Below are 22,260 nucleotides of genomic sequence, written 5' to 3' on the forward strand. Positions count from 1 at the left end.
GAGAAAGTGATTACTTCTGCTGGGGGCTAAAGGAGAAGATAAGAAATTGGGCCTTTGCAAGCTGTGTCTTTGCTCCTGGATCATGCTTTACCTGAACTTTTCAGTTTTTTGAATGCTATGGACTGGATGTTTCTGTCCCCCTCACATAGAATATATTGCCACCCACCCCATATACTGAAATCCTAATCCCCAATGTGACGGTATTGGAGTTAGGGTCTTTGGGAGGTAATCAGATTTAGATGAAGTCATTTGTAAAGTGGTCCTGACACCAAAGTGTTTGAGAGCCGCTGTCCTAATCCTGTCTGACACTGAGGCTCTCCCCTAAAAAATACTTAGTGGACACCGAATACTACTGCACAGAGAGACTGAGAAGAGGCTATGCAAACGGGAAGTAGCTTCAGTAACTGGGCAACTGCCAGAGCCCAGGAGCCATGAGCGTGAGGTTAAAAGAAGTGGGAACAGTGGCCGGAGACTAGACTTTTGGAAGTGAACTGTGATAGCACCTGAAAGGACATGGAGGGCCACACTGACACATCTGTGAGCCTGAACAAGGGTTTGCTCCAAAGCAACTTGTTTGACCACAATTATTTGGAGACATTGGTTTTAAACAATTACCTTACATAATATTGATTGACATAATACTGATACTTCATGAGAAAAAGTATGTTAAAAATGAAATAGTAAAGAGTTCCCTCTAACCTATGTTAAAAAGTGAGAGGTAAATCCATATAGCCTGTCAATGTTTTATTACAAGTTAGCTATTAATTTTATGTGGCAATAAAAGATAAAACCACATGCAAGGAAAAAGTAATGTGAACAACCACTAAAAGGAGTTTACCGACTCCACTCAGCTTTCTCCCACTTGGACTTTCTGGTGGTGCTGGAATTTCATGATTTTTCTCTTCCTCTGATGGCACAAATACCTAAAAAGTCCAAAGCACCATAACAAATAAATTAAATGAGGTTTTTGAAATAAGAAGGTAAGTTTAATTCACCTCAAGTGAATTAAACAAAACACCCAATATCCTGTGACAATATAAAAGTCTACTTTCAAGTTTGTGAAATTTAAAAATGAATACTGCCAACCTTCAGAAACAAAAAAGTAAAATAAAATAAAATATGATAAAACTAATTTCATCCATCAATGGCTCTCCTACTGCTTTAAAGTAAAAGAGTACAACACACAAGGCCTTTCCTGATCTGCCCCACTTCCTCAAGAGGCTCAAGTCTCACCACAGCTCACCCTGAACCACTGCAGTGTCCGCTGTGATAAACAAAAACAAAAAAACACCCCCCAAACTAGATTTTATTCTAAGTATGATGGGAAGCCACTGGAAATTTCAAGCAGAGCAATGACATGACCTAATTTATGTTTTTCAAGATAGCTCTCAGGGCTGTGTGAAGACTAGAGGAGGGACCGGAGAGGAAGAAAGTCCAATGGGGACACTACTGAAGTAGTGGCTTAGGTTATGTGGCAGCTATAGAAATAGAAATAGATGGATTCAAGTTATATTTTGGAAATGGACTGAATGTGGGGTGACTGAGGGTGACTCTTGGGTTCCTGGCTTGAGTAGATGGAATTGATGATGGCACTATTAACTGAGGTACTGAGGTTCTTAGCTTTTCCCCTACAGGATGTGACAATAACAAAACTTAAATGTCTTAAGTACAATGAGAAGCTATACTCTGCTTGTATAGCTATACAGAATACAGGAACTATATTCTGCTCAAGTGTACATATGTCTATATATGGTGAAAAGGTACTTACACCACTGACAGTTCAGCATAACTGAATTACCAGCCATACCTCAGTTTTCAAGTTGGCTTTCAGTCCCAATCCTCCCAAATCATTCAATGGAGACTCTTCCGTGCCTAATGAAATTCAAAGCACTAAATCAACTTAAGAATTTGCTTGCAAAATACATCCTGAATCAAAAGGTAACAGAATGTTGTTATCTAGTATGCCATGCCCTCTTCCTCTGCTATCAATAGAAAACAGTAAAAAGGAATATATATGAAAATTCTCAGATGAAAGGCAAGGGGTCATTTACTCATTTTTGGTGGAGGGGGTGTGTGAAAATGTTTTCTTGCTGTTAAGATGGCTGCCCACAAAGAATGAAACAATATTATTTGTGAGGACATCTTATTTCCAAGAATTTTTCTATAGTGATCTACATCAAGTTTGTCCCTAAAAGAAAATATTCTAGGCCACTGTGGTATATTCCCAATAAAGAAGGTGATTTGTGAATAGACTCACTGTACTTGCTTCATGCTGACACAGCAAAGTTGAACATAAAGTTAAAAACTGTGAAGTGGATAAAAAGAGAACAGAATTTTCTCTGCTAGAGACTCAAACCTATCCCTGTCTTGGTCATTTCTTTCCTTCTCTCTTCTGTCCTGTGACTTCCAGTTTCTCTCACCTGCCCACATGTAAGCCTCCAAAGAAAACCCTTCCTTTCTCCAAGAGGCTGCAAGCTTGCCTTTGCTAAAAGCCCTATTTCTGTTCCTTCAGGGGGAAGAAAAGGGGAGAGGCAGGAGGAATAATAGACTGTAGCAATGGTTGAGCCATAAAAAAACTTCCAGAGTGTTCAATTTACCCTAAGCTAAAATCAATGGAAAATTTTAAAGTCACTTATTTCAACCCTTGGGACATTTCTTAATGTCTCCTATCTAAGTCCCTATTTCTTAATGTCTCCTAAGTCCCTATAATGAACAGGACTAAACCTACTGGCCTCAGCCTCTGGAGGCTGCATTTATATGGTATCTAAGGTCTATTCCAGTTAAAAAGTCCAGGATGCTACAATTTATACAATCAGAGTAGAAAGGAAGACAACATCCCTGATCCCTTCAAGTCCAGCCCATGTGCCCCCTCTGAGTTCTTGCAGCATTCTGTGGTTAACCCTATTCTAAGCACCTGTCACACTGCAGAGTCACGGCCTATGTACAATACATGGCTAGATTCACAGCTATTTTCCCATCTTGACTATTTATCTTTGAATCCACAGTGGTACCTGGTGTAATGTGTCTGAAGTGGGAGTGTATGAATGACCAAGCTTAAAGCTTACACCTTTGAAAGTTACCAACTGTTTCTAACAAGACCAGCACTCTCTGAAATCTACCAGGAAGGAATGCTTTTCCTTTTCAAACAATTCTAAACCAGAAACTAACTCATTTATCTGAACAATAAACTCCATTAAAAACAATAATGTGCTCCCTCGATTAGAAGTAGCCAGCTAGACTGAACTGACACATAGTTCAAGTCTGTAAGTCAGATAAGGGTTAGAAGGATGCTTGTTTTTGTACTATTATCTCCTTTTTATACAACAGAAAACTGAGGCTCTGAAGTAATTTTTTTTTTCTAAGAGGCACCTGAGTACTATGCAAGTTATTTAAACTCTCTGAATCTTTTTCCTCATTTGTAAAATGAGGGTGATAAAAAATACACTAATTTCATACGTTGTTGTGAGGGATCTTCATTTTGATTGATAAGAAACCTGAAGGTCCAAGAGGTTTAGTAACTTGCAACAGTCCTGCAGACAACACTTGGCCAGCTGATGACCTGGCTCTCAGCCTCTGGCCTCATCGCACATGAGAAGCAGGTCTAAGGCTTTAAGCTTTTAAACACAATTTTAGAGAAGCTTGACCTTCAAGTTGGATGAGAGCTATTTTGTAACGTTCTAGAATCCAAACCATCTTTTGGAAGATTGTCTTAAATGTCCTCTACACACAATTATCTTTGTAAAATGCAACAATGTGCACTTAGGAGATTCTCACCTATGTTACGCAAATTCTCTTCAGAAGAAACAGTGACTTCAAGGCCTCCTTCTTCCTGGAAGGACACGGTCATGCTGCTACCATCTCCTGTTTTCTCAGCAGGCGCTGGAGCGCTCCACTTGCCACTGTGATCACTCCTGATAGTCAAGTCCTGCTTGCACTTAGGAGCCGAGAGAGCTACAGCGTAGGCAGCAGGAAGGACTGTCATGTGAGACGGAGCAACTTCTGATTCTTGGCCATTAATACACTCAGTGGTGGTTTTCAAGTTGCCCTCAGGCCCCTGCTGATCATCAGATTTTTTAGCACCAGTATGTACGGCTGTCAAACAGAGCAGCCTGACGGAGGAGTCGTTGGCTGCCTGTTCTGCTCCTCGAGGGTCGAGAGGCAAGTCCACACTAACCCCTGCCGGACACCTGCCTGGAGTGCTGTCCCCCGACGTCCCTGCCTCAGGGCTTTCATCTTCTCTCTGAACTTTGCCTGCACAGTCCTTGCCAGACTTCAGTGTCTCTGGTGCACACCCAGCACCTGCAGAGAGCACGCTGACCGACACCCTGTTGTGCCCTTCCCTGGTGCCCACTGCCACCACGGGGCCCACTTCTTTTTCTCCTGTGGATGGCCCAGGATACTGACAGTTGTCCTCAGCAATTAGGCTGGGCAGAGGGGCCTCAGCCTTGCTCATCTTCGAGGCTAACAGGTCATCTTTTCCTTCAGGGCTGCCTGCAGTCAGCTGACTCTCTTCGTGCCTGTCTAGGCCAGTGGCGGCCAGCACACATTCGGCTGTGCTGGTGGAGATGATGGCGGCATCGCTCAAGTCCTCTGTTCCCGCAATGGCGAGCTGATCTTCATCCTGTGGGACGGCACCCACCATGACTGCCTCACGTCCTTCTGAGGTGCTGGTGGAAATCATGGCGGTGTCACTTGTCTCCTCTGCTGGTGTGACCAAGGGATGGACTTCGTCCTGAGGGGCAGCACTGGACACTGGGCCCTCGCAGTCTTCTACTGAGCTTGTTGATATGATGGCACTCCCATCTTTCTCTTCCATGCCCAGGATGGATCGCTCATGTTCCCTTCCCACAGCCACACCACAAATGGAGGCCTCGCACTCTTCTGCGATGCTGGTGGAAATGAGGGCACACTCATCTTTCTCCTCCTTGCTGGTTGAAGCGAGGGGGCTCTCGACTTCTGCAGGTGCGCTGGGCATGGGCACATCAAAGTCATCAGCGTTCACCAAGACTGGCCCTTTAGCTCTTTCTTCAACTGCTACAACTGGCTGCTGACTCTCGGCACCTTGGATGGTTGTTGCACTGGAAATGGGCACTTCGAACTCCTCCCCTATGCTTGTGGAAATCATGGCACACTCGTCTTTCTCCTCGTTTCTAGCAGCTGGGAGTTGGCTCTCATCGCTTGACACCGCGCTGGGCATGGGGACCTCAAATTCTTCCACGTTCACTCTGGGGCCTTCCACACTTTCTTCAGTTCTTGGGGCACCTGAACGACCTTCTTCCATACTTACCATTGTGTTTAGCTGCAGGGTGAAATCATTTGTTGTACTGGTAGAAATCATCAAGCCTTTGCCTTGACTTTTACCGCTGGCTAAACAAGCCGGGTTCGTAATACTGACACTGGCTTTAGCAGCCACAAGGCCATCACAGTCTTCATTTTCCACAGAAGTGATGATACCTTCATCTGCTTTTTCACCTGGTGACGTGTGATGAGCCTTGTATTCTGGGACTGCACCAGATACAAGAGCCTCATAACTGCCCCCCACCAGGCCAGTGGAAATAGTGGTATCGTTGACGTTTTCTTTTCTGGTGAGCTGACTGTCACTGTGATCTGAAGCTGCACTAGTCATGGGACCCTCGCAACCTTCACGAACTGCAGCCACTTCGCCCTTTCCTGCAGCTGCGCTGGTCACGCTGCTTTCCACAATCCCTTTGGCACTGGAGCAGATCTCTGCATCTTTAATGTCCTTCTTGGCACCACTCATGCTATCAACATTACTCTCATTTGCATTCGGGATGGCAGCCCCAGCCTCGGCTTCTACATGCCCCACTGCAGTGCCAATCCGACCATCCCCTTCTTCTGCACTTTCACAAATGGACACCCCTTCACCTTCTTCTTCAATCCCTGTGCATGTTGATGCGTGCCCGATCTCATTTCCTCTTCCAGTACTGGTCACAACACCCTCCCCTTCGTCATCTTCCTCCTTCGCGCCTGTGCTGGTCACGATGTCTTCGTCATCGCATGGACCAGCAGCGACTAATGGTATGTTGGTGACGTCTTTGGCAACTGTGCTGTCCATTGCACTCTCTCCGTTTTCTTCTGATTCGGAACTTAGAGCAAAGCCTTCGCTGCTCTCTTCTGAACCTGTGCAACTTGCCGGCCCCTCCCCATCTTCCTCTGTTATCCCTGTGCTGGTGACCGCGCTTTCACCTTCTGGGCCGTCATTCACAGACCCACCTCCCTCCTGGGTGGGACTGGCTCCTGCTGACGTGTCATTGTTTACTGGGACCTCAGGGGCCCCTGTAACCCTCCGCTCCTCCTGTGGCCCTGCACCAGCTACTGAGCACATGATGAAGCTATCACTTCTCCGTTCTGCTCCTGTACACGTCACAGTCCCCTCAGTTTCCTTCTTGGGGCCCATTCTCATCATATTTCTCCGGAATCCATCCACCTCTTCACTGCTTAGGGACCCCTCTCTGATTTCTGTGCCGGCACTTGTTACCGCTCCATCACTTTCAACCTCGCTAATAAAAGTAACAGCTCCCTCCACGAGTCCTGAGTCCCCACTTGAAGAACCCTCACACTTCCCCTCGGAGCCTGCACTGGTCACAGCATCATCCTTCTCTTCAGGTGCTGCGCTATTGACGTCGTCTTTGGTGGTCCCCATGGGAGCCGTCACTGGGTCAGCCACTCTTTCTTCTGGCTCGGCCACAGCACACTCCCCACTTTCTCCTTCCTTGGTGCTTGTGAGGAAAGTTTCACTTTCAGCAAATCCTTCTGTGACAATGCCTCCACCCTCCTCTGCTGCAGCAAAGATGGTGCCTTCCCTGGCTTCCAGCCCAACGTGAAGACAGTGCTTTCTGGAGTGCACACCCATTGTGAAGCCTTCATCCGCCTCGATGCTTGTGCAAGGCAGGGCCACCCTGCCCTCTGCTGTCTCTGCAGACGTGGTTGTGGCATCCCCCGCCTTCACTGGGTTTAGGGGAACACCTCTGTCCTTCCCTTCAGTACTGGTGGCAATGGAAGTCTTTTCTGCTCTACCAGACCTGGCTGTTGCAGTCTCAGCTTTCCGGCTCCTTTGGTGTAAAACAGAGGATGCAGTGTTGCTTTCAGCACTGGTGTCCACCTCACTGTTTTCATTCCTTCTGTCAGCATCAGTTGACAAGTTTCCTATTTCACCTGGGCCTCTACTATGCTTAAGTCCAACAGTTTTAGCATCTTTTTCTGTACTCACACCTACCACCTGATCAACAGCAATGCCATCCTTTTGGCCATTTTCTACAGAAGCCTTAATTGTCTGCTTTGAACTCAAGTTACTTCCTTTCCCAGCCACGCCCATTGAACCACCTTCTTTGATAACATTCTCATTTTCCATAGTCATGTCTGTTAACTCACTACCAAGAGGCATGTTTACTTTTCCTTGCTTGCTGTGGAGTACAGTGGCCTGGGAACCTTCTGGAATGTGTCTTTTGTTATCCATGCTTGCTTTTGCTGGTTTATCTACTGTGGAAACTGCATCACCTTCTTTGCTGTCACTTGTCCTAGGGACTTCTGATTCCCTAACAGTCAAGCTTTGGTTAGGGATTTCAGAGTGGTCCACAAGCAAGGTGCTGGCTGTGCCACCTTCTGAAACAGTTCTTTTGTCAACTGAAGGAGTTACACCTGAATCATGAGATTGTTTCTGAGGCACAGCAGTCACAGAACTTAATGACAGGGAGGAGTCTACATTTGTGGAATGTTCAAGAGCAGTATCTCCTTGAGCAACACGTTCTTCAGTGGGTCTGGTGGTGTTTTTCAAATTCTTTTGCGCCCTGTCGCTTTCTGACAGAGCACGAGGTAACAATCGATGACTTGTTTCAGAGTCTACATTCATTTCATGAGTTCCTTGTTGAGTGGGCTCTTTCTCCCCGGGATTCTGTTTGGACACAGCACCTTGGAGATGCACTTTCTTGGTCAGGGTGCTTTTATGGTCAGCGTGCTTTTCAGAATTACCAACAGTTCCTGTTCCACGTCCTGATTTACAGGCTGGAGCTGCTGTTTTTGAATCTACTATGGAAGTTCGTAACTCATCCTTTAGAACTGTAGTGGTTTTTTGTTTTGTAATATTTTCTGAGTCAATGTCTTGCTGAGAACTACTGCTTCTGATGTTTTGGGTTTTTGGTACTTCCAATGCATTTTCCATGGCTGGCTCCAGGTCAATTTCCATTGGCTCTTGTTCGGGCATCAAGGCAGGATCACTGCTTTTTTTGGGTCTCTGAAGGGAGGAACTACTGGGAGTGCCCAAAGGGTTTGCTGCTGGTTTTTCTTCACCTTTGGTCATTTCTTGGGATAAGCTTCCTCTTCGATTTTCACACAACCTTCTGCTTAATTTCTTTTCCACGACTGAACTGTTTCCTCTGGACTTTTCATGACTGCTGTCAACTTCCTTACCATCCTTATCCTCTGATTTATTTTCTTCCTTCTTTTTCACGTCCTTACTACTATGCTTTAAGCTCCTGCTTTTGTGCCCATCTGATAACTTTCTCTCAAGTCTGGCAGAGCTTGACTCTTTATCACCCTTGTGCTTCTCCTTTGCTAGTGGTAACTTCGCTCTGTGACTGGACTCTCTCTGTGCACCGTGTGTTGAAGAGGCAGTGCTCTCTGATGCAGGTTCCATACCACTTTCCTCAGAAGGTCTGTCTTCAACTCTAGACTTCCGCAGCCTATCTGGGTCACTTTCTTCTGTGTTCTTCTCCTTATCTGGTTTTGAAGTGGTCACCTGTTTCGTGACATTTTCTTGTGATTCTGTTTCAACTGCTTTTAACTGTTTGCCTTGGCTTTTGGATTTAGACTTTAACACAAGTTTCTCTTCTAACAAGCTCTTGGTTCTTCGCTTCTCCTTGTGAACAACGTCTTCTGCTTTTGAATTACTATCTACATTAGTCGACTCCGTATCACATTTATCCTCTGAGTAACTTTCACTTCTTCTCTGTAAGGTGCTTCCATGTTGCTTGGAACTCAGAGAATCTTTCTGAATTTTAGAATCACTTGATCTTCTTGATTTGTGCTCTGCCTTAGTTTTGTCAGCTGACCCGTGTCTCTCTTTTCTGTTGTTTTCTTTACGAACATTCTCATCAGTTTTTATAATATATTCAGAAACTGGTTTACCATCTTTGCCCAAAATTGATAATTTCCTTTCATTCCTATGTTTACTTTTTCGTTCAGCTTTATCATCTGAAGAAAGCCTTGTTTGTTGACTTGGCTTCTGAATATTTTCATCAACTTTCAAGCCTTTCTCAGAAGAGTGAAGCTCAGTCTCATCACCTGTTTTATGTGTACTGTCACCTTTATACTTGTGTTTTGTAGACAGTTTGTCTTCTGACAAAGTTTTCTCTTTTTCAGGCTTGTCCTTGGAGGATTTTGTCTCTTTCTTAGGCAGGCTTCTCAAGTATGGTGTTTCAGACTCATCCTTCTTTAGATGCTTTTCATTTTTAAGTGTGCATTTCTGTTTCTGGGGTTCTTCTGTGCCACTTTCTGACCGTTCCACTGGCCTCTTCCCATCTCTCATGTCAGTCTCTTCCTGAACCCCTTCCACCACAACAGGGGTTGAGGTCCGTCTTTTATGTTCCCTTTCTATTTTGGATTCATTTTTGTTTTCATCAGCTGAATGCAAAGACTCTGAAAGTCTCCGAGCAGGTTTACTTGGTTCACTCTTTGCATGAATGTGCTTCAAATCCTTTGAAGAAGATACTTTTTCCTTTTCAAAATGCTGTAAGAAAATAAGTTAAAATATAAGAAATACTAACATTAAATTTTATATTCACATCTAACATTTGGGTGCATATAGTACGTTGAGTGCTGTCACATGTTACACCTTACTTATTTAACCTTTGCCAGCAGCCAGTAGATATTGTTAACTTCATTCTATGCATCAGGAACCTGAAACTCAGCATGATTCAATAACTTGACACCCAGAAATGAGTTCAGATGATTTCATTCTGAGTCTAGTACCCTTCCCACTACACTGCAGCATCTTTTTAGAGAGTAGTTCTTTCTCCTGAGATAGGTCCATGCATTTAGGAGGCCTTCTTAAACTCTAAGTTGCCAAAGCCCACTAATGCCCAGTGGTCATTAATAAATATAAGCTGAAAGAATGGCAAAGCAATGTTCTTTTTAGTCCAAAAGCTGAAAACCTAATGAAGGCAATTTAAAAATTTTGCAATGAAATAAAGTTTTCTTATATTTTAATTTAGAAACCCAAATTATTTATAGGAACTCCATGCATTTAGGTTACCTGTAAGACAAGCTACTTAGGAAGCTTCAAATGCACACAGTAACTCACGGTAATAATAACGTTATATATAATGTATGTATACATTGATGTATCCGAGGGAAGATACTAATAGACCAAAACATCCAAACTTTCCTCCCTATCCCACAGTACAGCTCTGAGGGGATTAATGTTAATGACTAAGCACACTCTAATAAAGACTCATGGACTAGCTATAATTATTCTTATTCAAATAATGGGCTAAAGTACTCAGAAAGCCCTGTGTGTTTCTGGGTCAATTTATCACTGCATCTTTTTACATTTTAGCAACTACTAATATTGGGATCAACATCTTAAAAAAATACTTTAAAATTAAACTCCTCAAAGAAAGAACAGGGATTTCATCAACCTAATTTTACAATAAGTTCTTTTTTTTTTTTTTTTATTTTTTTTTAAATGTATTTTTTAATTAATTAATTATTTATTTATTTGGTTGTGCCGGGTCTTGGTTGCAGCAGGTGGGCTCCTTAGTTTTGGCATGCAAACTCTTAGTTGGGGCATGCATGTGGGATCTAGTTCCCTGGCCAGGGATCGAACCCAGGACGCCTGCATTGGGAGTGCGGAGTCTTACCCACTGGGCCACTGGGGAAGTCCCTACAATAAGTTCTAACCAATTAATGTGAGTAAAATTTTATGAGATCATTTTTCACAGAAATTTCTCATAAAATAAAGTTAAATATTTTAAAGATATGCCATTAGAATATCAGGATATACTTACAAATATGCCTCTGATTTCTGGATAAAGACATCAAGAACATTTACTGGCTATGAATAAATAATTACTAAATCATTATTGTTTCCCTTACAAGTGTTAAGATAGTTCAGCTACAGAGTTACAAATATGGCAGTATACATAAACATTTAAACCCAGTGAAAACAAAAGTTTATCTCAAGAAAATAAGGCAAAAAGGAGAAGAAATGTACTTATTGAACATTTTGGGGGTAGTTTTATGTACATATTTTTACTATTTAATATGATCACATCTTAGAAACAATCTAAGTGCTCAACTAAGAAGAAATGCTTAAATTATGGTATTCAATATAATATTATACAATCAAATATTATAATTAGGAAGTTACAGCATACAATGAGCAAAGAGGGAACATTAAAAATACTTTGCGGGGCTTCCCTGGTGGCGCAGTGGTTGAGAGTCCGCCTGCCGATGCAGGGGACATGGGTTCATGTCCCGGTCCGGGAGGATCCCACATGCCGTGGAGCGGCTGGGCCCATGAGCCATGGCCGCTGGGCCTGCACGTCCAGAGCCTGTGCTCCACAGTGGGAGAGGCTGCAACAGTGACAGATCCACGTACCACAAAAAAACCTCCCCCAAAACAAAAACACTTTGCAAGATTACATCTATCTACAAAATTATGAACATATTTGATGAGAATGGAAGAGAATAGAACAGATAATCTATTTGTAGAGGGATTTTAGCTTTTTTTCCCTTTTCTTTTTCATTGTTATTCCTGGCAATTTTATTATTGCCAATATAGGAAATAAGAGGTGGGGAAGTTGGGGGAAGGAAAGGGAGTAGAAAAGTAGCTATTATCCAGATAAAAGATCATAAGAATCAACTTGCCAAAATGAGGACTTCTGGCCATAATAGGATGGGTGTGTTAGAATGCTGAATGTGATGGATTTTTTATTCAACTTGGAAAAAATCATATTGTATTCTAAGTTTTACTACAAAGGACTGAATGGCATATATCTAAAAAAAGAACAGTTAAAATGGGGTTTTATTAATTAAGACACACCTCACTTGTTTTGAGGGTTTCTTTGGAATCTTCTTCAGATTGCTGTTTCTTTTTAGAATTCTCGTCAACGTTCCTAGGTGGGGGAAAAAATGAAATATGAAAGACGGAAGAGATATGGGAACATATGTATATGTGTAACTGATTCACTTTGTTATAAACCAGAAACTAACACACCATTGTAAAGCAATTATACTCCAATAAAGATGTTAAAAAAAAAAGTGAAATATGAACTCTGAATCAAATATCAGAATTTCTCAGGAAGATTAAAAAAAAAAAACCCTTAGCTTTTCTTTACTATACACATTTAATTTGTACATAGAGACTAGTGAATTTCAATTTAAATCCTATTCTTGGTCAACAGTGAAGAACTCAATCCCAAATGTGACATGGAACACTCTTGGCCCTATAGGAAAGTATTCTTGAAACAGAATTTCCTGAATGTTGCTTGAAGATGAATATGATATGGGCTACAATTTCATTTTGAAAGTCTTATATTTTGAATAAACAGGGTAGTTTTATTTATTCAGATCGACAGGAATGAGGTCTATAAGAAAAATGAGAGGTAACTCCTCCCACTGAGTTCTGCAAATGACTGATTCAGCTATCTTCAAGTTTAAGATAAATTTATATAACTGCATCACAATGGAACAGCAAAGTTATAGCCCATGGCTAGACAGCCACTCTCAATCTCTTCAGTTTTGTAATTCTTATAGAATTAACCATGATAATGCAGTGCTAAAAATTTTTTTGGCTTGGACCTCTGGTTTATGGGGAGAAGCATGAGATTCTGGTGAAGTGAACTGCCTGGAAAGACTGGAGAATGGAAGCAGTCACTGTCAGTAAGAGGTAACTGAAGGCTTCCCTGGTGGCACAGTGGTTGAGAGTCCGCCTGCCAATGCAGGGGACACAGGTTCGTGCTCCGGTCCAGGAAGATCCCACATGCCGCGGAGCGGCTAGGCCCGTGAGCCATGGCCGCTGAGCCTGCCTGTCTGGAGCCTGTGCTCCGCAACAGGAGAGGCCACAACAGTGAGAGGCCCGCGTACCACAAAAAAAATAAAAATAAAAAAAAGAGGTAACTGAATGTCCAGAACAGGGATACTTCCTGAGTACTTCTAGAGCGTCTATAAAACTCTCTGAAATTCTAGGGCAACTGTGTGCTTATGCATGTGCATTTTTCTGGGCAAAGAGCCCAAAGCTTCCGTCAGATTATCTAAAAAGTCTGCCCCCTCAAAAGATTAGTATACACTACTTTGAAATATTATAGATATTAATACAATGAATTATGATACTGAAAAGGAAAACCCTAAGGTCTTTCATAAACATGGAATAACATACACATTAAAGGTCTCACTCTTTACTGTCATTTTCAAAGCCTCTCTTCTGAAAGCATGACGAGAGAATGTTACAGTGGGAATGTGGCCAGATAAAATATGTACCTGGAATCCTTTTTTCTTTTTTTGCTTAAGGCTACCTTTTTCTCTAAAACTTTCCGTTCTTTAAGGACTTCTTTACTTCGAGGGGCTTTGGGTTCCAAACTCTTTGTTGATGATTCTTCTAAGTCCACACTACTTTTGCCTGGGAAAGAAGCAATCAATAAACTATCTCACAACAGAGTTTTAAAAACAGTGTAATATTTATTTTTCATTAAGGTTTTCTAATCACTGTAAAAATGCAAAATGGCTTTAATATCTCTAAGCTGTGTTAGAATAAAAATAATTTTTTAGACGGAGAAGTCGTATTTTTTATTTCAAATATTCATATATGTATATCTGTGTATTTTATATCACACAAGATCAGTGTCCAGAGGAAGTTAAATTTTATTCAATGAAATATTCCAGATAAATGTTTGACATTTTGGTTAACATAAAGTATAGATGAATTCCATTATTATCACTGCAAGGCTTGAGGACTCACAGGTTAACAATAAATGTTCCAGTGATAATTCATTCCATCATCACTGGAGAATAAATTGCTAACATGTGATGTGTATTATCTGGTATGTGATAGAATGTTTACTTTAGATACAGAAATATAATTTAAAAAGTGATGAAACACGTTAGATTAAAAAGGAAATCTTCCATACTTTAAAATACATAATTTAAAAAAGTGAAGTTTTTTTGAGATATGATTATAAAATAAAATGATCAAAATTATATCTCATAAGTTATATTAATAGCTACAAAATGATGGAGTATATAAGGTAGTTTAAAATATTAAAAGTTAACATCTCCCATACCTTGATTCTTAGCTTTTGAAGACTTTGTCTTTTCTGCTTTCTGTTTTCGTTTTTCCTCAAGTTTCTCTCTATTAATTTGCCTTCTTAAAAGCCTCTCTTCTTTTTCTTTAGCCTAAAACCACAAAACATTCATAATTATTCTGACAGATTATCAGGCAAAAGCAAAAACACTTTGGGGAAAAAAGCACACTTGCCCTTCAGATGTTCTTACAAATTAATGGGCTCTGCAAAAGTGCATATTTACTACTATATACATATGTGCGTATATGCGTGTGCCTGTGTTTCAATCTGGACGTTACCAGAGAAATAAAAGAGAGAGAAGTTAAACTTTTCCATTACTCTTCAAGAATACTGTCAATTTAAAGGTATAATTTTGGGAAGTGGTGGCTTAATAAACTGCTATTTCAGTTAAAAGGATAGCTGTAAAAATATCTATGAGCATCAAGTGTAGAGGTAGGTCTCCATAATTTTTTGATTTTCTCAAAAAAGAAAGTTGAAATACAGATTCAAGTGACAGGCTAGTCCTACAACAAATGTGACTTTCTGGTCATAATCTCAGGACCCAGGTTTTAGACATGGGACTTTCTGCAGTCATATTTTAAAGCCAGGGAAAATCCAGTCATTGTGTGCTACTCCACCATCTCTTTCCCACCCAGAACTCAAAGCCTCAAAGCACCAAACATCCTAAGCATAAGTGTAACTCCTTATCAACTAACCTCAAGAGATAAGCCACTATTAACATTTTGGTGCACTTCCTTCAAGTCATTTTTCATGTAGTAATATTTCCTCAATCTATGATGCACAATTTTTCATATTTTAATATTTCTGATATCGTAAGCCATCTTAAAATTGATGTACATATACAACAAGGTAGCAATTTTTTTCTCTAAAAACCTGTTAATAATAGCACATCTTAGAAGTATTTTCAAATGCAGGAAATATGTGGATGGACTGTGCTTCCCTCTTAATATTATGTTAATGGCTGATGTCATCTCTCTTTATGGCTGGATCCATATTTGAGTCAAACATTTCGACACTATGAAACACCTAGGTTGTTACCAGTTTTTCACTACTATTAATCATGATATGAACACCTCCATCATATGTTTATGTCTATTCTGCCTAGTTAAATGACAAGGTTCCTGAAAGTAGAACCTATATGTCACTGTTTCAAATGCTCACCAGTACCTTGTAAACAGACTAGTCAAGTTTGCCAACCTGACTTAACAGGTTAAAATAATAAGAGATCAAATCTGACTTACTATAGATTGCCGCCGTTGTTCTACAGTAAGCTCGTCATCAGAATCACTATAATACTTTGAATAAAGATATGGTTTGTGAACATAAGCATGCCGTATACTTTTTGCTTTTCCTTCACTGGGATCATTGGTTTGAGTTTTTGTTTTGTTCTGCTTGTTCTTTTCTTCGTCTGGAAGAAAGTCAATAGAAAGATCAGTGCTTCTGCCAATCAGCAATAAGATCAACATTATGCTTGATCAGCATTAAGAGGCAAAAGTAGTATCAATGTAGTTTGAGTGTATTTGTAGGTCTGACAGGAGAAATATCAGTATCTGAACATCCAGATATTGACATTTTTAAAGGTTATAATCCATTTATTTATTCATTTATTTAGGCTGCACCACATGTCATGTGGAACTTCCCCAACCAGTGATTGAATCTGTGCCCCCTGCACTGGAAATGTGGAATCTTAACCACTGGACCACCAGGTAAGTCCTCTTGACTTATTATTTTTTTCCTTTCTTTCAGCTTCTCACATATCAAAGAGGCAAAGAAAAATTAGGCCTTATAGTTATTTATGTTTCTTTGACAAATAATTAATCCTCATTTGTATGAAAACAGACTTGGTATGAATGCTTTACCAGTATTTAATTGAAAAAAATTCACCTGAAGCAACACTTTAAAGTAAACTTGAGATGTTAATGATAACCTGTGATCTTTCTTTTATGCAAGAGGGAAGAATCAATAATTGGCCCTACACCAAGTATATACTAAAACCTCTCTATCTGAGGAAGGAGGATAAGTTCCCCATGGCACAGCAAGAAGTAAAGAAGTGGTACTAAGTACTCCTTAGTACTCTCAAAAGAGGCATTTTCTTACTTTTTGGATCTCATATATAGAAAATCTAGTTCTGTCCAGGAAAAACCTTGAAAAGACCCAATAAAGGATCTAGAATTAAAATTTCCATTTGGCTAGAGAAAGTAGATTTTTAACAGGAAGAGAGCATTCTTCCTACATTGGTCCTCAAATGACCTCATGATGATAATTATGAAGAGTGGAGATTGCTGCTAATTCAGTTTTTTAATGGATACTAAGAAAAGAATGAAAAATAGGAGATACAGAAAAATACATCTGTGGCATTAAAACCTTCTACTTTTTCTCCCCTATGGTTTTCTCTCTAGGTATTTTATCCAAGAGCCAGCAACAAAGTTACAAGATGCTACCTACAGGCAATTGCAAATCATATTCAATATTTTTGACTTTTCAAAAGGCCATAAATAATATTTAATCATGTGGTAAAGAGCAGCATAAGGTATTGATTATAAGCCCAGACACAGGTTTGAAATGGCGCTGTGCTCACTAGTTATAACACCTTGGACGAGACACCCTGTTTTGGCAACTCTGTTTCCTCACCTGCACCTATACAATAGTGTAATAACTGAGCACAGTGCCTGGAACACACTAAGTACTTAATAAGGGTTGGCTGAAAAACAAACTATATAATAAAAGAGAGGTCTGGTCTTTCTTCTCCATTCTGGGAGGTAATCTCTAAGCCTTTGGAATGCCATGCCTGATAGGAGTGTTTTTATTTACCTAGGGTCATGGGTCAAGCCAAATTGCCCTAATAGTGTGATTTAGGGTGGGAGCATTGGGTCACGGGGTATCAGTTTGACCTCCAGAGGGGCTGGAGGCTGAGGCCAGACACATGGGCAGTCAACTAGGTGTATATGATGAAGCCCCAATAAAAACTTCAGACATAAAGACTCCAGTGAGTTTCCCCGCTTGGCAATAATCTGTATACTGTCAGATATCAATGCCAGGAAGGGCACCGTGTCCACAACACCACAAGGAAAGGACAATTGGGAGACAGCAGAAGCAAGAAGAAGTACAATCCTGCAGCCTGCGGAACAAAATCCACAATCACAGAAAATTATATGAAATGAAATGGTAAAGGTATATATGTCCCAGGTAAAGGAAGAAGATAAAACCCCAGGAAAACAACTATGTAAAGTGGAGATAGGCAACCTTCCGGAAAAATAATTCAGGATAATGATAGTGAAGATGATCCAGGATCTTGGAAAAAGAGTGGAGGCAAGGATCGAGAAGATGCAAGAAATGTTTAATAAAGACCTAGAAGAACTAAAGAAAAAACAAACAGAGATGAACAATATAATAACTGAAATGAAAAAGACCCCAGAAGGAATTAATAGCAGAATAAGTGAGGCAGAAGAACGGATAAGTGATCTCGAAGACAGAGTGGTGGAAATCACTGCTGCAGAACAAAATAAAGAAAAAAGAATGAAAAGAAATGAAGACAGTCTAAGAGACTTCTGGGATAACATTAAATGCACCAACATTCGCATTATAGGGGTCCCAGAGGAAGAAGAGAGAGAGAAAGGACCTGAGAAAATATTTGAAGAGATAAATCCTAAAAAAATTCCCTAACATGGGAAAGGAAACAGTCACCCAAGTCCAGGAAGCACAGAGTCCCAGTCAGGATAAACCCAAGGAGGAACATGCTGAGACACACAGTAATCAAACTGACAAAATTAAAGACAAAGAAAAAATATTAAAAGCAACAAGGGAAAAATGACAAACAACATACAAGGGAATCCCCATGAAGTTATCAGTTGATTTTTCAGCAGAAACTCTGCAGGCCAGAAGGGAGTGGCATGATACATTTAAAGCAATGAAAGGGAAGAAACTACAACTAAGAATACCCTACCCAGCAAGGTTCTCACTCAGATTTGACAGAGAAATCAAAAGCTTCACAGACAAGCAAAAGCTAAGAGAGTTCAGCACCACCAGACCAGCTTTGCAACAAATGCTAAAGGAACTTCTCTAGGCAGGGAAGACACCAGCAGCTTAAAACAATCTTGTACATACATAGACTGCTATATCAAAACTGCATGGGAACAGCAAACACAAAAACTACTACTACTACTACTACACACACACACACACACACACACACACACTCTCTCTCTCTCTCTCTCTCTCTCTCTCTCACACACACACACAGAAAAAGCAACCTGAACACAACACTAAGGATGGTCATCAAACCACAGAAGAGAACCAGAGAGGAAGGGAAGAAAAAAGACCTACAAAAACAAACCCCAAACAATTAAGAAAACAGCAATAGGAACTTACACGTTGATAATTACCTTAAATGTAAATGGATTAAATGCTCCAACTGAAAGACACAGACTGGCTGAATAAATACAAAAAGAAGACCCATATATATGCTGTCTATAACAGACCAACTTCAGACCTAGGGACACATACAGACTGAAAGTGAGGGGATGGAAAAAGGTATTCCACACAAATAGAGATCAAAAGAATGCTGAAGTAGCAATACTCATATCAGCCAAAGTACACTTTAAAATAAAGACTGTTATAAGAGACAAAGAAGGACACTACATAATGATCAAGGGATCAATCCAATTATAAATACATATGCACTCAACATAGGAGCACATCAATATATAAGGCAAATACTAACAGCCATAAAGGGAGAAATCAACAGTAACACAATAAGAGTTGGGGACTTTAACACCCCACTCTCAGCAATGCACAGATCACCCAGACAGAAAATTAATAAGGAAACACAGGCCTTAAATGATACATTAGACCAGATGGACTTAATTGATATTTATAGAGCATTCCATCTAAAATCAGCAAATTTCACATTCTTCTCATGCACACACGGAACATTCTCCAGGATTGACCACATGCTGGGCCTTAAAGAGAATCTTGGTAAATTTAAGAAAACTGAAATCATATCAAGCATCTTTTCCAACCACAATGTTATGAGATTAGAAATAAACTAAAAGAAAAAAAACTGTAAAAAAGCACAAACATATGGAGGCCACAAAACATGCTACTAAACAACCAATGGATCACTGAAGAAATCAAAGAGGAAATCAAAAAATACCTAGAGACAAATGAAAATGAAAGCAAAGATCCAAAACCTATGGGATGCAGCAAAGGTAGTTCTAAGAGGGAAGTTTATAGCAATACAGTATTACCTCAGGAAAAAAGAAAAATCTCAAATAAACAACCTAACCTTACATTTAAAGCAACTAGAGAAAGAAGAACAAGCAAAACCTAAAGTCAGTAGAAGGAAAGAAAATATAAAGACCAGAGCAGAAATAAATGAAATAGAGATGAAGAAAACAATAGCAAAGATCAATGAAACTGAAAGCTGGCTCTTTGAGAAGATAAACAAAATTGATAAACCATTAGCCAGACTCATCAAGAAAAAGAGGAAGAGGACTCAAATCGATAAAATTAGAAATGAAAAAGAAGTTACAACAGACACTGCAGAAATACAAAGCATCCTAAGAGACTACTACAAGCAACTATATGCCAATAAAATGGACAATCTGGAAGAAATGGACAAATTCCTAGAAAGGTACAATCTCCCAAGACTGACCAGGAAGAAATAGGAAATATGAACAGACTGATCACAAGTACTCAAATTGAAACTGTGATAAAAAAAAACTCCCAATAAACAAAAGTCCAAGACCAGATAGCTTCACAGGTGAATTCTTTGAAACATTTAGAAAAGAGCTAACACCTATCTTTCTGAAATCGTTCCAAAAAATTGCAGATGGAGGAAACGCCCAAACTCATTGTATGAGGCCACCATCACCCTGATACCAAAACCAGACAAAGATATCACAAAAAAAGAAAATTACAGGCCAATATCACAGATGAACATAATAAAAATCCTCAAAATACTAGCAATCTGAATCTAACAGTACATTAAAAGGATCATACACCATGATCAAGTAGGATTCCTCCCAGGGATACAAGGAGTTTTTAATATCCGTAAATCAATCAATGTGATATAAGAACAAATTGAAGAGTAAAAACCATATGATCATCTTAATAGATGCAGAAAAAGTTTTTGACTAAATTCAACACCCATTTATGATAAAAAAAACTCTCCAGAAAGTGGGCACAGACTGAACATACTTCAACATAATAAAAGCCATATACATAAACCTACAGTTAACATCATACTCAGTGGTAAAAAGCTAAAAGCATTTCCTCTAAGATCAGGAACAAGACAAGGATGTCCGCTTTTGCCACTTTTATTCAACATAGTTTCGGAAATCCTAGCTATGGCAATCAGAAAATAAATAAATAAATAAAAGGAACCCAAATTGGAAAAGAAGAAGTTAAACTGTCACTGTCTGCAGATGATATGATACTATATGTATAAAATCCTAAAGACGTTACCAGAAAACTACTAGAGCTCATCAATGAATTTGGTAAAGTCGCAGGCTACAAAATTAATACACAGAAATCTCTTGCATTTCTATACACTAACAACAAAAGGTCAGAAAGAGAAATTCAAGAAACAATCCCACTTAACATCACATCAAAAAGAATAATATATGTAGAAATAAACCTACTTAAGGAGACAAAAGACCTGTACTCTGAAAACTGTAAGATGCTGATGAAAGAAATCAAAGATGACACAAACAGATGGAAAGATATACCACATTCTTGGATCGAGAGAATCATTATTGTCAAAATGACTATACTACCCAAGGCAATCTACAGATTCAATGCAATTCCTATCAAATTACCAATAGCATTTTTCACAGAACTAAAACAAACAATCTTAAAATATGTATGGAGACACAAGAGACCCCGAATAGCCAAAGCAATCTTGAGAAAGAAAATAGGAACTGGAAGAATCAGGCACCCTGACTTCAGTCTATACTACAAAGCTCTAGTCATCGGAACAGTATGGTACTGACACAAAAATAGAACTATAGATCAATGAAACAGGATAGAAAGCCCAGAGATAAACCCATGTACCTATGGTCAATTAATCTATAATAAAAGAGGTAAGACTACACAATGGAGGAAAGACAGTCTCTTCAATAAGTGGTGCTGGGAAAACTGGACAGCTACATGTAAAAAAATGAAATTATAACAGTCTTTTAACACCATACACAAAAATAAACTCAGAATGGATTAAAGACCTAAATGTGAGACTGGACACTGCAAAACTCTTAAGAGGAAAACACAGGCAGAACACTCTCTGACATAAATCGCAGCAATATCTTTTTCAATCCATCTCCCAGAGTAATGGAAATAAAAACAAAAATAAATAAATGGGACCTAATTAAACTTAAGAGCTTTTGCCAGCAAAGGAAACCACAAACAAAATGAAAAGACAATCAGAGATTGCAAGAAAATATTTGCAAATGATGTGACTGACAAGGGATCTGTCTCCAAAATTTACAATCAGCTCATGCGGCTTAATATCATCAAAACCAACAACCCAATCGACAAATGGGCAGAAGACCTAAATAGATATTTCTCCAAAGAAGACATACAGATGGCCAAGAGGCACATGAAGATATTCAACATCACTAATTATTAGAGAAATGCAAATCAAAACTACAATGAGATATTACCTCACATAATCAGGCCATCATCAAAAAATCCACAAACAATAAATGTTGAAGAGGGTGTGGAGAGAAGGAAACCCTCCCACACTGTTGGTGGGAATATAAACTGATGCAGCCACTCTGGAGAACAGTATGGAGGTTCCCTAAGAAACTAAAAACAGAGCTAGCATACGATCCTGCAATTCCCACTCCTGGGCATATACCTGTACAAAAACATGGTCTGGAAGGATACATGCACCCCAATGTTCATTGCAGCGCTGTTTACAGTAGCCAAGACATGGAAGCAAACT

The 22,260-nt window shown here is 39.9% G+C and overlaps 1 protein-coding gene across 3 annotated transcripts in view; it reads right to left on the minus strand.

The window, feature by feature from the left end:
- BOD1L1 (biorientation of chromosomes in cell division 1 like 1) overlaps positions 1-22,260 on the minus strand; it is a 56,019-nt gene that overhangs the window by 20,360 nt on the left and 13,399 nt on the right. For all 3 annotated transcript variants that reach the window (XR_004349965.1, XM_032632362.1, XM_032632363.1), the window contains exons 6-12: positions 15,560-15,726; positions 14,298-14,409; positions 13,498-13,636; positions 12,062-12,134; positions 3,775-9,745; positions 1,808-1,872; positions 839-923 (exon numbers count right to left, since the gene is read on the minus strand). Coding sequence is in view for 2 of the 3 variants with exons in the window: in XM_032632362.1 (XP_032488253.1) it covers positions 839-923; positions 1,808-1,872; positions 3,775-9,745; positions 12,062-12,134; positions 13,498-13,636; positions 14,298-14,409; positions 15,560-15,726 (6,612 nt within the window). In the remaining variant the exon portion in view is untranslated. The remainder of the gene's footprint in view (positions 1-838; positions 924-1,807; positions 1,873-3,774; positions 9,746-12,061; positions 12,135-13,497; positions 13,637-14,297; positions 14,410-15,559; positions 15,727-22,260) is intronic.

Source organism: Phocoena sinus, chromosome 5 (genome assembly GCF_008692025.1).
Source record: "Phocoena sinus isolate mPhoSin1 chromosome 5, mPhoSin1.pri, whole genome shotgun sequence".
NCBI lineage: Eukaryota > Metazoa > Chordata > Mammalia > Artiodactyla > Phocoenidae > Phocoena > Phocoena sinus.